The 13,911-nt window shown below is 46.4% G+C and overlaps 1 protein-coding gene across 1 annotated transcript; it reads right to left on the reverse strand.

Moving 5' to 3' along the window:
- Positions 1-340: 340 nt before the first annotated feature.
- On the reverse strand, positions 341-13,589 carry fyna (FYN proto-oncogene, Src family tyrosine kinase a). Its single transcript, XM_063006714.1, has 13 exons — positions 13,407-13,589; positions 9,719-9,826; positions 9,253-9,509; positions 8,146-8,242; positions 6,639-6,737; positions 5,992-6,095; positions 4,593-4,742; positions 4,334-4,498; positions 4,065-4,244; positions 3,176-3,252; positions 2,774-2,927; positions 1,526-1,657; positions 341-1,160 (listed from the first exon to the last, which is right to left on the reverse strand). Exons 3-13 carry the CDS (start codon positions 9,497-9,499, stop codon positions 952-954), a joined length of 1,614 nt encoding a protein of 537 aa, XP_062862784.1. The 5' UTR covers positions 9,500-9,509; positions 9,719-9,826; positions 13,407-13,589; the 3' UTR covers positions 341-951.
- Positions 13,590-13,911: the final 322 nt, after the last annotated feature.

Here is a 13,911-nt window from a genome sequence, read left to right on the forward strand (position 1 = left end):
TGGTCACAGGACGCTGCCCACGGGGTGCTGTTGGCTGGATATTTTTGGTTGGTGGATGATTCTCAGTCCAGCAGTGACAGTGAGGTGTTTAAAAACTCCAGCAGCACTGCTGTGTCTGATCCACTCATACCATCACAACACACACTAACACACCACCACCATGTCAGTGTCACTGCAGTGCTGAGAATCATCCACCACCTAAATAATACCTGCTCTGTGGTGGTCCTGTGGGGGTCCTGACCATTGAAGAACAGGGTAAAAGGGGGTAACAAAGCATGTAAAGAAACAGATGGACTACAGTCAGTAATTGTAGAACTACAAAGTGCTTCTATGTGGTAAGTGGAGCTGATAACATGGAAACAAGGAGGTGGTTTTAATGTTATGGCTGATCAGTGTATATTATTATAATAAGGCTGAGCGGAGTCGGGAAAGCTACGTGTGTGCAGGAACGGAATAAATAATCGAACAAAATGAAAAAGAAAATAAAGGACGTTTTCCAGGATGGGTCGTGTTGGCCGGAGCGTTCATGCGCTTTTAAGAAACGAAAACATTAATAATAATAACAGAATGAAATAAATCAGCATTATAAAAGGTAACAAAGCCTAAAACACATGAGGGTGTGAGTAAACACGATCATATTTACACTACATACAATTCTTCACCATCTCTCCATCACTATCCATCCTTCTTTTATTCCAATCGCTTGATGACCACCGATGGTGCGTCCGAACTTTTTTTGGCTTCGGTGAACACATTACGGGTGACGCGTCCCTTCAATGGAAGATGTAAGGAGTCGGATACTAAATACACGGAAGCTTTAGATGCGGTTCCCTCAGCCTCTACCCGTCCGGTCCGGTCCGGTCCGGTCCCGTAGCTTCCTGCAGGTCAAGGCGTCCGGATCCGGGCGAGGTTCAGAGCACGGATCCGTCCGCCCCGGCCCCCCGGGCAGGTTTAGAGGTTGTCCCCCGGCTGGTACTGGGGCTCGGTGGCTGTGAAGTAGTCCTCCAAAAAGGCCTGCAGGTACTCGAAGGTGGGCCGCTCCTCGGGGTCTCTCTTCCAGCACTGCAGCATGAGCTCGTGCAGCGAGATGGGGCAGTCCTGAGGGCACGGCATCCGGTACCCGCGCTCCACCTGCTCCAGCACCTCCCGGTTATTCATCCCTAAAATAATCAGCACAGAATAATTAGTGGGTCTAGAACCAGAGACCTTCTGATTACTAGTCAAGTACCTTCACCGCTAGGACGACGCTCTGTGGTGTATTGAAATGCTGTAACCTAGCCAGTCCAGCCTTAGTGCCGGACCTGATGTCCTCAGAGGCACAAGTTCCCACAGACGCACTCCGAAAACCTTCCCAGAGGGAGAAATCTGAGCCAACATGCACTATACAGCCACAAGCTTCTATCTTCTAATTCTGAGAAGGCTCGTCTGTGGGAATTTGTGCCCGCATTTGTACGGCTGAGGTCAGGGCTCTGCAGGACGCCGGAGCCTCTTGAAAATATTTAAATGCATTTATTTGACAACCCACCTGGATACGGCACGCGCCCCTTGGTGACCAGTTCGGTGAGCAGGATCCCGAACGACCACACGTCGGATTTGATGGTGAACCGCCCGTACAGAGCCGCCTCGGGCGCCGTCCACTTGATGGGGAACTTGGCACCTGTAAAACAGAGGGAAAGAGTTTAGGATTTTATTACAGACGAGGTTTTTATTCATAAATAAATAAATAATAATAAATAAATAAATTCTGATCTAAACCGCTTAATTTTAGGAAACGATCTTAGGCGCCACCTGTAATTTATTATCAATTAATTATTAAGTAAATATCAGGAATAAAATGTTTCTCAGCTGGTGAGATAAAAAGTTCTATACATTTTTTGAAAGGTCAAAGGGTCAGTTTTTGTGTTATTGTCCTTATTAGCACTGGCGGTCAGCATGCCAGTAACGTACTTCACACACCCTCCTAACTGGGCACAAACCGAGGTCTGACGTTTACATTTGTGGTTTACAATAATGACTGAATACAATATAAGCAATTGTGGGTCAAGGGTTTTGCTTAGGGGCCCAACAGTGGCTACTTGGCAGTGGTGGGGTCCTGAGACTAGTCCAGTACCTTAACCACTGAGCTAACACTGCCCTGAGAGACATGAGTTTGGCCGAAGTGTTCCGACCTCATTAAACCCTTTTGAACCTTTGGGATGAGTTGGAATGTCCACTGTGAGCCAGGCCTGTTTATTCACATGGGCACTAAATGGGCACAAATTCCCGCAAGAATCAGGACTCATGCTGAAAGAGAACCGGGACTTCCCTAAACTGTTGGCACAGTGTTAAAAGCATGTAATTTCCCTTATATCATTTTTATACACTTATATCACTCCGTAGCTCAGCCATTAAGGTACTGGACTAGTAATCGAAAGGTTGCTGGTTCAAGACCCACCGCTGCCACTGCTAGGCCCCTGAGCAAGGCCCTTAACCCTCAATCGCTGGAATTGTATTCAGTCTTAATGTAATGTACTGTAAATGTAAATGCATAAACGAGGAGCGCAGGGGTAAATTCCACTGCTCCACAACCTCAGGGATCTAGGTTCGAACCCTCAGCAGGAATCCTTATCCTTTACCTTCTATTATTTTTATACGTGTTAACAACGGATGTGGCGGAAACAACTGAATGCAGTCCTTACAAAAGGTGTCCAGATACTTCTGGTCAAACAGTGTATATGCAGTTGCTCGAGATGTCGCTGCCATGAACTCCGCCCGACGGCGTCGCCGTACTCACCCTGCCGAGCGGTGTACTCGTTATCCTCGATCAGCCGGGCCAGGCCGAAATCCGCGATCTTGCACACCAGGCTGTCGCCCACCAGGATGTTGGCGGACCGCAGGTCTCTGTGGATGTAGTTCATCCTCTCGATGTACGCCATGCCGGCGGCCACCTGGAACAGCACGAATAAACGATGCATCAAAACGAAACGCAAAATTAACTAAACGTATCTGGTCGCACTGTGGTTTACAGGGTGAGGCGCAAAGCCTCCACAAGGGGGCGCTTGTGTACAAGTTTATTCCATGTTTATGTGCCAGTTTGTTTAATCGTTATTATTTTTCTTTGCGACCCTGTTCTGCTCCACCGCTCCATTCTAGGAGCAGATTTGGGCGTCGCCTCCGCCTGCACCCCGTTCCTCACCTGAGCCGCCATGTCCACCAGGTTCGGCAGTTTGAGTCCCCGTCCTTCTCCGTCCTTCAGAAAGTCCAACAGGCTTCCTGAAAGGGGTTAAAACGGAAGGTCAGACGTCTGCACTGACAATCTGGATACAATTTGAGCTCTTGAGAGTCAGGGGCCTCGCTCAGGGGCCCAACAGTGGTAAATTTAGTAGCTCAGTAGCTTGAACCAGCAACCCTCTGATTACTAGTCCGGTACCCTAACCACTGAGCTTAGTGGTATTTAGTAGGTTGCTGATTCAAGCCCTACCTCCAGGACTTGCCAAGCTGCCACTGTTGGGCCCCTGAGCGAGGCGCTTAACCCTCAATTGCTAGAATTCTGCTAGTCCACAACTGCAGGGATCTAGGTTCGAATCCCTATCAGCCGGTCAGGCATCTACATACAGACATGATCAGCTATATTTTAAGGCTATTATTTGTATGATTGTCTGGATACAATTTGAGCATTTGAGAGTCAGGGGACTCGCTCAGGGGCCCGAGATTGTTAACTTGTCTAGAACCAGCAACGTTCTGATTACTAGTCCAGTACCTTAACCATTGAGCTACATCTGCCCTTCAAAGTTAGCCGTTAAGATGCTGAACTAGTAATCAGAAAGCTGCCGGTTCAAGCCCCACCACCACCAAGCTGCCACTGTTGGGCCCCTGAGCAAGGCCCTTAAGCTTGCGATAAATTCTGGTAGTCCACAACTCCAGGGATCCAGGTTCAAATCCCAAGGAGGGGTCTACATACAGACGTGATCGTCTGTGTCTAAAAAGTAGGAAGGGGAAAGACAGAGGCTTCACGATGGACCCACCGCCACCCTGACCAGGTTTAACAGGTGGTAAAACATGCTGACGGGATTTGGGACCCTCACCTTTGCCCATGTACTCGGTGACGATGTAGATGGGCTCCTCGGACACCACGGCGTACAGCTGCACCAGCTTATCGTGCCTCAGCTTCTTCATGATCTGCGCCTCCTCCAGGAACGACTCCGGCGACATGGTGCCCGGCTTCAGGGTCTTCACCGCCACCTTGGTGGTTCCGTTCCAGGTACCTGGGCGAGTAAAAAACCACAGGGGATTATAACCACGGCTCGGGGGTCGAGCGGGCGCCGGATTAGGAGGCGGTGAAACGGATACGCACCCATCCAGACCTCCCCGAACTGGCCGTTCCCCAGGCGCTTGATGAGCTGGAGCGACTCGCGCGGGATCTCCCACACGTCTTTGGTTTTGACGGACAGATCGGCCAGGCGTGGCATGCCCTTGTGGCAGGGGACTATCAGTCTGCAGCACAGCCCCGCCGCCCTCGCTGTTCTCACACACACACACACACACACACTGTTAGAAAAATCCTCCTGGTGTGACCAAAATGCCCCCCGTCGACCCCCTGGACTCCGATTTACCCGAATAATGGTGCACGAGCTGCTGCAGGGTCTCGAACTGGGCGCGGGTGGTGATGTAATAGCCGCCGTTGTCCAGCTTCCGGATTTTGTAGTGCTTCACATGGTCGCCCTTCACCTCGTCCCAGTCCTGTATGGACAGGGAGTACGCCCCTGAAAGACACAGCAGGTGATCAGTTTAGGGAAGACCCCCTTTCCTGTTCCCGTGCACAGAGCCAGGCCTGTTAACACAGTCCGATCTCGAATCATTTTTAAGTTATTACTTTTGGGACGAATTGGGGCACTGACTGCCAGTCAGGACACAAACAGGTTGTTGTTTTTTGCTCACAAATCCCCACAGACACACTACGCAATGTTTTAGAAAGCCCTCCCAGAAGAGTGGAGGCTGTTACAACTGCAAAAACAACCGTATGTCCAACGATATCAAGGTAAGCCGTCCTTATACTTTTGATATAATCCCCCCCCCTTATAATCCCCTAATTGGGCGTGTCTGAGGGGGGAGCGGTCAGAGGGGGTCTCTTTCCGCTCCAGGTGAGATAGGGGAGTGGGAGGGGGGGTCACGTGAAGCTTAGCGTGGCTCTATAGTGGGTCAGCCTGGGTGATGTTGGCCAGGGTCACAGTGGGTCCAGGTGTCATTTTTAGCTTGTATTAAATTGAAATATAAAATATAAACACTTCATCATAAATCTGAATTCTGCTTTAATTTGATTAATTAATTTTTATTAGAATTTAATCTAAATAAGCGGTAGAGCTTCAGGCTATCAATCTAAAGGTTGTGGGCTTGAATCCCGGCTCGACCGTGCTTCACCCTCTCGGCTCCGGGCGCTCCGACCCCAGACTTCCAAAACAAGCCGGGACAGAACAAAAGCGCTCCGTTCCATTCTGTTCTATGACTGGTGAGTTCGAAGCCGCGCCCAACCCCCCACGCCGGCTCCTTAATCCAGGTTTCTGTTATGCTAACTCTACATACCGCGGCGAAAACACGCCAAACCGGTTCTGTAACCGGATCGTTTAACCCAAAGGGGGTTTTACTCAGCGTACCGAGATTGAAACCATGTGGCTGGAATGCCGGTGGAAAACTGTAAGGTCGGAATTCTGGTAAAAACTGTGAGGCTGGAATGTCGGTGAAAACCATGAGGCTGGAATGTCGGAATGCTGGTGAAAACTGAGGCTGAATTAGGCTGGAATGTCAGAATGCCAATAAAAACCATGAGGCTGAAATGCTGGTGAAAACTGTGAGGCTGGAATGTCAGAATGCCGGTGAAAACTGTGAGGCTGGAATGTCAGAATGCCGGTGAAAACTGAGGCTGGAATGAGGCTGGAATGTCAGAATGCCAATAAAAACCATAAGGCTGGAATGTCGGAATGCTGGTGAAAACCGTGAGTCTGAAATGCCGCTCACCTTTAGTGGTTTCACTCTCCCTGATGAGGAAAGTCCCTCGAGAATTCCCGTTGGACAGCAGCTGCCTCTCCGCATCCTTACGGCCGAGTTTTCCGAAATACCAGCTGCAAAAAAAACACAGAGGATTCGTTTTCATAACATGCCGCACGTAAACTACTGAGCTATGATTCCTTTTACCATCTACTGTACATAATATTGTGAAAACATTGAAAGACTCTCTGGAAAAGTCCACGGTTGAATTTGGATGACATCAAATTCATGGGCTCTCAGACGTCAACGCATGAGAAACCGTCAAGCTACTGTGATAAATTTAGCTATATTGGCTCAGGAAAACTTCGGAAAACCGTTGTCACTTGCGACAGTGCCCTCTGTTGTGATTTTAGAGACACACGTGCTGCCATCAAGTCCACGAGCCGACACCAAGCTGATAACGGCGTGGCTTTGTAGACAGAGTGTGCGTGTGCTTGACTGGCCTGCCTGCAGTCCAGATCTGTCTCCTATTAGAAACCTTAGTGTCCTCAGTTCCAGAATTACTTCCCCACTGTTTACACAACACGTTTATTTTGGGTTCGAGGTCCCGCCCTGTTACTGTGTTTGGAACGTTTACTGGTTTCTGGTTGTCTTTTGTTTTGTGTTGGTGAACTCACTCTTCGGCCTGGATGGAATCCACCGGTGCCACGTAATTGCTGGGTATGTACCCGGTTCCACCTGTCGTGAGGGACCGAGCCTCCCACCAGTCTCCTTCCCTGCGACACAGAAAATAAAACACGCACTGCGGTGTAAACAAACCCGGTACGGACACGAGACGCTCCGACCACGCGCTGGACGGACTCGGGGCACAGATGCCGACTATGCCAGGCTGTTCGGCAAAGTAAAGATTTACTACAGTTAACACGTACCTGTCGGTGTTCTGTTTTTAATTTAATTTATAAAGACACTAGGTGTTGATGACGATCGGCTACCCAACATGGTGCTCGTGCCACTTTGGGTTCGCCACAATAGATCACAGGTTTAACGCCGGATGCCCTTCCTGGCACAACCCCCCTATTTCTATCCGGGTTTGGGACCGGCACTGAGAGCGGCTGACGAGTGCACCTCAGAAGTGCACTTGATAGGCACTTTCAGCCACCCACCCAATAGTGCCGCTGAGATTCGAACCCTGGATGCTGGCAGTAATGGATACAAATCCAAAAATAAGTCAGGTGTCCAAATACTTTTGGCCACAGTATATTTTGGAAGAATGTCCTACAGTGTGATAAAATCGGAGAATCGCTCTGAGTAAACGTGGCTACAGGAGGCGAGTTGTATTCCAGGACCGTCTGATAACCAGTAATGACGAACTGGTTTCTAGTTTTTTGTCCCATTGATGCTTTTCAGAAATATCCAAATGTGACTGTTCCTCTTACATCCCTTTTAATACACTAAAGGGAGAAAAGTATTGGGACGCCTGACCGTGAGCTTTCTACAAGACTTTGGAGGGAATGTGTGTGTGGGAATTTGTGCCTGTTAGGTTAACAGAGTCGGTGAGAAAGAGGAGGTCTGGCTCACAGTCTGAGTTGGGTTGAGTGTTCACCAGGATGGGTAGCATGTAATCATGCCAAAAGAGAATCGGGACTTCCCTAAACTGTTGCTACAATGTTAGAAGCGTATCATTTACCCCATAAAGTGGAACCTTGGTTCTCAAATGTCTCTCATATCGAACAATTCAATTCTCTACTATATTTTTTGACAAAAAATGTCTTGGCTCCTGACCAAGTTTTGATTGGTCAGTTTGCCCGTGTCTTTCAGTCAGTGTTTTTTTTAATAAACTTATTAAATAAGCCACCACAGGACCCAAAGAAAGGTTAAAAAAAGGTTAAAATGAGTAATTTTGGGAGTCTGGAACGGATTAATCCAGGTTACATAAATTCCTGTAGAACAAATGAATTACATTTCTAACCAACCTTCTGGAACAGATTAATGTCGTTAGTGATGGATGTGGCAGAAATAACTACCAATCATTAAAAGGGGCGTCCACATACTTCTGGCCATATAGTACTGCAATCCAGAGTGTTATTAAACATCTAAAATATTTACAGCTTTATTCATTTTGATTTTGTATTTATCAGACGTGGAGAAACAGAAGCGTCAGGATCAGGATCAGCAAATACTCACGTGCTGTTCAGAATCTGGAATTTCTCTCCTTTCCTGAAGCTCAGGTCGTCCTCCGTCCTCGCCTCGTAATCGTAAAGCGCTACAAACAGCGTGACTCCTGCACAGGCCCAAAAAAATACAAGTTACGACTCAGAAATGAACCAGAATTATAAACAGCTACATTTAGAATCTCTAGGGTTAGTGAATGCAGCATTATTTTGATCTTTATGTGAGCTTCCTCCAGACTCGGTTTCTCGTGGCGTGTCGGCACACAGAGCCGTTATTGTTTACGTTCTACAGCGACCACGCTGATCATACGTTCCATCTGGAGAGAGAGCTTGTGATTCAGGCCACTATTCAGTTACCCCATAATAAAATCTGTATCATTCGGAACACAACACAGGGGGGACTTGTAAGGGTTCCTTTTTTTGGCTTTTAGATATACAGGAGTAACATGCACCCACTGGCCACTTTATTAGGAACACCACAACGCGACAGAGCACAAGTACGGTCGCTCTGATGAAATTTTACGTCAAATTTGTGGTGCTTTGGTCCATCGTGTGATTGGTTGACAGGTTTGGTGTTCATCTGGATTCAGATCTGGTGACTGGACAACCCACTGAAGTGCACTGGTCACACTATCAGTGACCCTGTGCTCACTGTACACTCATGTCTCTGTTTTTGGCTGATTGGAGTGGAACTGATGGGAGTTGGGTCAGAAATTGAAATTGGACGTCCAACAATCTCATGGTCAGGTATTATTATTGTTATTATTATTATTATTTCTATTATTATTTCTATTATTATTATTATTATTATTTCTATTATTATTATTATTATTTCTATTACTATTGTTACTTTTATTATTATTATTATTATTTCTATTATTATTATTAGTAGTAGTATTATTTCTATTATTATTTCTATTATTATTATTATTATTTCTATTATTATTTTTATTATTTCTATTATTTTTTTATTATTATTATTATTACTTTTATTATTAATATTATTATTATTATTTTTGCTATTATTATGATTATTTATATAATTATTATTATTATTTATCTTATGATTATTATTATTTCTATTATTATTATTATAATAGTTATAAATAATGAAGGTCACCTGTTCCACCCCGCGAGCGCAGCGTTCCAGAGTGCGAGGAGCTGTTGACCCCGCCGAACACGGCCACCCCCTGACTGACGGGCGCATGGAAGTTGTTGTAGTTGGGGATGGCGGTGACCCCGAAGCTGGGGTAGTGCTGGGGCGTGGGGTTGGCCCCATATCGGTACCCGGGGTGCTGGGACGCGCTCGTCTCCCTCTCATCCGTCAGTTTGGTCGCCTCTTTGTCCTTACATTGTACACAGCCCATTATCTAGATTCTGCAAACGGACAACGAGTAATGGTCATATTAGTACAACGTTAATACAGTAAAATGATGCTGAAGCTGCAGGACGATGAAAACACGACGAAAAACAATGAAAACGGCAGCGTCTCTGAGTCACTCCAGCGACGGTTCAGGCTGAGGGTGGAAAAGTGACACACGTGCACACAGCAGGCAAACGCAAACAGATGTGTGTATGGGACGTACCACGGCGAGCACTGGGGCACCACAGCCCAGTATCTGCATTCCATTCAATTAAAGATGGAGTGAAAACATCTACGGTCGGCTCCTCCGGAAAAAAATCAACCAACACGCCTGTGGAGAGACACACAGAGAGGAAAACTTTATTCTTCACACTGATACTAGAATAGAATTTATCACAGTGCTGGGAGGCGCAATCAAAGATTTATTCTATTAATATTATTGTTTATAAACTAAAGGAATTTAACATAAAAAATGAAATCTATAATTATTTATTACTAATATTACGGCTCTGTCTGTACACACGTGCATTACTGCTCTGTACACACATGTGCATTACGGTTCAGTCTGTACACACATGTGCATTACTGCTCTGTACACACATGTGCATTACTGCTCTGTACACACATGTGCATTACTGCTCTGTACACACATGTGCATTACTGCTCTGTACACACATGTGCATTACTGCTCTGTACACACGTGCATTACGGCTCAGTCCCAGTTCGATTTACCAAGCAGCTTGTTTACTCAGCAGCACAAATTCCCGCCAGATCTTCCATTTCAGACACAACAAAACATGTTCTGACCAAAGGTTGGCCCATATTGTCCCTCTTTTCGGTGGAACACGGCGTCATGTATACTAGCGGACGTTTCATCGTGTGGTTTTCAGAGCAGAATCTAAGAATACGAGTTGATGAGGTTTGCCAGGAATAACGGATGGTATAACTATACGCTCGCTCTGTGTAGCTAAATTACAGCACGCAGGGAGGGAGAAACTTTAATTTGCACTCGAGCGAGCCAGATCACCCTCCCCGTGACACACTTCTTCATCTTATAAAAAGACTCCCATTTAATTTAGATTGTTTTAAAGGGTTATGAGCTTTTTTTACACATCAGTGCAGTCGAGTTTTGTTCCTACACGCCTATAATCTTCTACACAAAACATGAAGCGGGTTTAGAAAATATAAACATAAATATAAATATACACACGTATAAACATTACTGAGAATGTTTGTGTAGGGCACGATCAGTCCGTTCATGCTGGGGGGAACCGTCACGGGTTCGAAGCAGAACCTTTCAGTATGAACTTACCCTTCATTCTTTCATTTAAGGGTTTGGTGGGCACCACAAGCTCACACACCTGGGAGAATTCTGTCCTGCCAATCTCCCTTCTGCATGTTTTGCCATGTGGGAGGGAATTAAAGTACCTGCACTATAGTGCCAAAAGTATTTTTAATTAAACACCCCGTTCCAAATCCATTGGCTGTCTTTTGTAGCTTTAATATCATCCTGTCTTTAGAGAAGCTTTTTGAGGCGATGTGTGTGGGAATTTGTGCCCGTTTAGTCAATAGCGTCAGCCAGATTAGGCACTGATGTTGAAAGACAAGAGAACACCCTGCTCACAGTCTGAGTTCAATTCATCCCAAAGGTGTAGAGTTGAGTCGAGTCACTAAAAATCACTAAATGCAATCGTTAGAAGGGGCGTCCACATACTTTTGGCACAGTATTGTATCTTTTAGACGTTTCCTCAAGTAAAATCAAGTATGATGTGGCACCGTCATGTGGGATCAACGTCTTCAAAATAACGAGTTGGGGGACGGGTGCGATGCCAGTCAGGCAGCCCACGTGTTGGACAGACTAGGCCCTGGATCTGTACCTTTTAGGGAAGCTTTTATTTTGGAGAACACTCCTACATGGGGTTAGTTTCTGCTTTTAGAACTTTAAAATGTAGGGGTTCTTCCTTGTTAGGACATCTGATGTCCAAAGAACCGGTCTTTAGGGAAGCCTTTGGAGGGAATGTGTCTGTGGGAATATTTGCCCGTTTAGTCAACAGACTCAGTCAGATCTGACAGTGATGCTGGAAGAGAAGAGAGAAGGAGGCCTGGCTCACAGTCTAGAGTTCAATTCATCCCAAAGGTGTTGAGTTGGGTTGAGTGTTCACCAGGGCTCAGGGGTGTGATCATGCTAAAGGAGAAAAGCTTTGATTTGGAGGGGTGTCCACATACTTTTGGCACAAATATTGTATCTTTTAGAAGTTTCTTATGATGTGGCACCGTCATGTAGGCTCCACATCTGCAAAATAACGGGTTGGGGGCCGGACGCCACGCCAGTCAGCCAGCCCACGTGTTGGACAGACTAGGCCCTGGATCTGTACCCTTTAGGGAAGCTTTTATTTTGGAGAACACTCCTACATGGGGTTAGTTTCTGCTTTAAGAACTTTAAAATGTAGGCGCTAACCGAGGTCTGAACATCTGATGTCCAAAGAAACCAGCTTATTATACTATGTATATATACTATACTATATATACTATATATTATGGTTAGGAAAAATTGTAGTGACCTCAGTCCCACTCGACAGCTCTGGAATGACCTGGATGGCGTACAAATGGCGTCATGTTTTGACCAAACGGGCACAGATTCCCACAGTCCTGTGAGAAAGCTTATCAGAAGAGAGCGGCTGTTGTTCTAGCAGAAATGATCACTGTTGGGTCTTTGAGATGGAACGATGTTATCCAAAGCGACTTACAGTACGGTGACAGTATACTGTATATTGTCTCCGCAATTGAGGGTTAAGGGCCTGGCTCAAGGGCCCAACAGTGGCAACCTGGCAGTGGTGGGGCTTGAACCATTGAGCTTTCGATTACTAATCCAGTACCTTAAATACCGGGCTACAACTGCGAGGTGTTGTGTGTTTTTGTCTTATTGTTTGTTACATTTACATTTTTGGCATTTAGGAGACGCCTTTATCTAAAGTACTGTGACAGTACATTGTCTAAGCAATTGAGTGTTGCTCAAGGGCCCAAGAGTGGCAACCTGGCAGTCGTGGGGCTTGAACCAGCAACCTTTTGACTACTAATCCAGTACTGCCCTAGTTTATCCACTGTAACCAGCATTTTTACCACCTAAAAGATAGAAATAAATTAATAAATAGCTGTTCATGTTACTATATTGCAATATCAAGATTATTATGGTCCTAGTACCCACCCTTGGTTCCATCTAGACCCTCAGAGGAACCTTGTTTACTAAGAAAGGACCCGTGTTTTGCAGTCGCACCATCACCAGCAGGCCCTTCAATTATGCAACATCCACATAATGCAAAGCTGCAGGGCTGCATGTGATTAAAACACGCACAGATCACCAGTGCTCAATCAGCTATTCAGTTAATAATCACACTCTGTTCTCACACAGACACAAAGTAACCTGTCATCTCTCTCTCTCTCACACACACACACACACACACACACACACACACACACACACACACACACACCAGCTCACAATGCGTTCGCATACAGGCCAGCCGATCCCACACGCACATCCACACATAAAGCCCTCATTAATAAAGGAAAAAGCCACATTCTGCAGCGTTATAATGCCTCTGTATGATCGGCTGGATCTCATTAAGTCGGTCAGTACCATGCAGGCGGGCACAGAGGCCTTTTTTTCTTGGCGATTGTCTGACACCATTGCGCATCAATCCGTGCCGCAAGAGAACCGAGCATCTCCTCCAGCGAGCACCATTTTCCTCATTTACACCCCACATCCACCCCACCGCGATGGCGATCGTGAAATCGTGCCGGTCCCGAACGTGCAATCTCGCATCATTCCGAGTCTTTTAATTCAACAGCTTTTCAATGAAAGACGCACCGACTGCGCCAAGTGCGCTAAAACCGAGCAAAATCACGCTTACCTCGCGAAAAGGAGCCCGAAACGATCCGAATTCCGCCGCTACCCCAAAAAAAAACCACGCACCGAGCTCACATCCGCGGCTTTGTTTTCTATTATTCCCCCGGTGTGGATCCACGGAAAATATCAACAGCCCCGGACGGATTTGGGCTGCTCCCGACCGTCGCTAAAATCGAACTAGACCTCGGCGAGGCGGCTAGGCTCTGATCGACGGAGCGCTCGGCCAATCAGAACGCGACAGATTCCGCTCTGTCCCGCCCCTCGTCGTCTGCTCCCAGCCCCGGCCGTCAGGGCTGTTCGATTCCACAAATCCAAGAGTCGACTCCTTGTTGTAAACAATGGACGTAAAGAGAGTTGAATCTTGGAGTCGATTCCCAACGTTTCTTGTCAGTTCCAAAGATCGAAACAAAAAAGAAACAAAATAAAAGTATGAATGACTTATTTATTATTAATTCATCTTACATAACTTCTTCATCCTGATCAGGGTCACTGTGGGTCTGGAGCTCTCT

This window comes from Trichomycterus rosablanca, chromosome 13 (genome assembly GCF_030014385.1).
Source record: "Trichomycterus rosablanca isolate fTriRos1 chromosome 13, fTriRos1.hap1, whole genome shotgun sequence".
NCBI classification, from domain to species: Eukaryota; Metazoa; Chordata; class Actinopteri; order Siluriformes; family Trichomycteridae; genus Trichomycterus; species Trichomycterus rosablanca.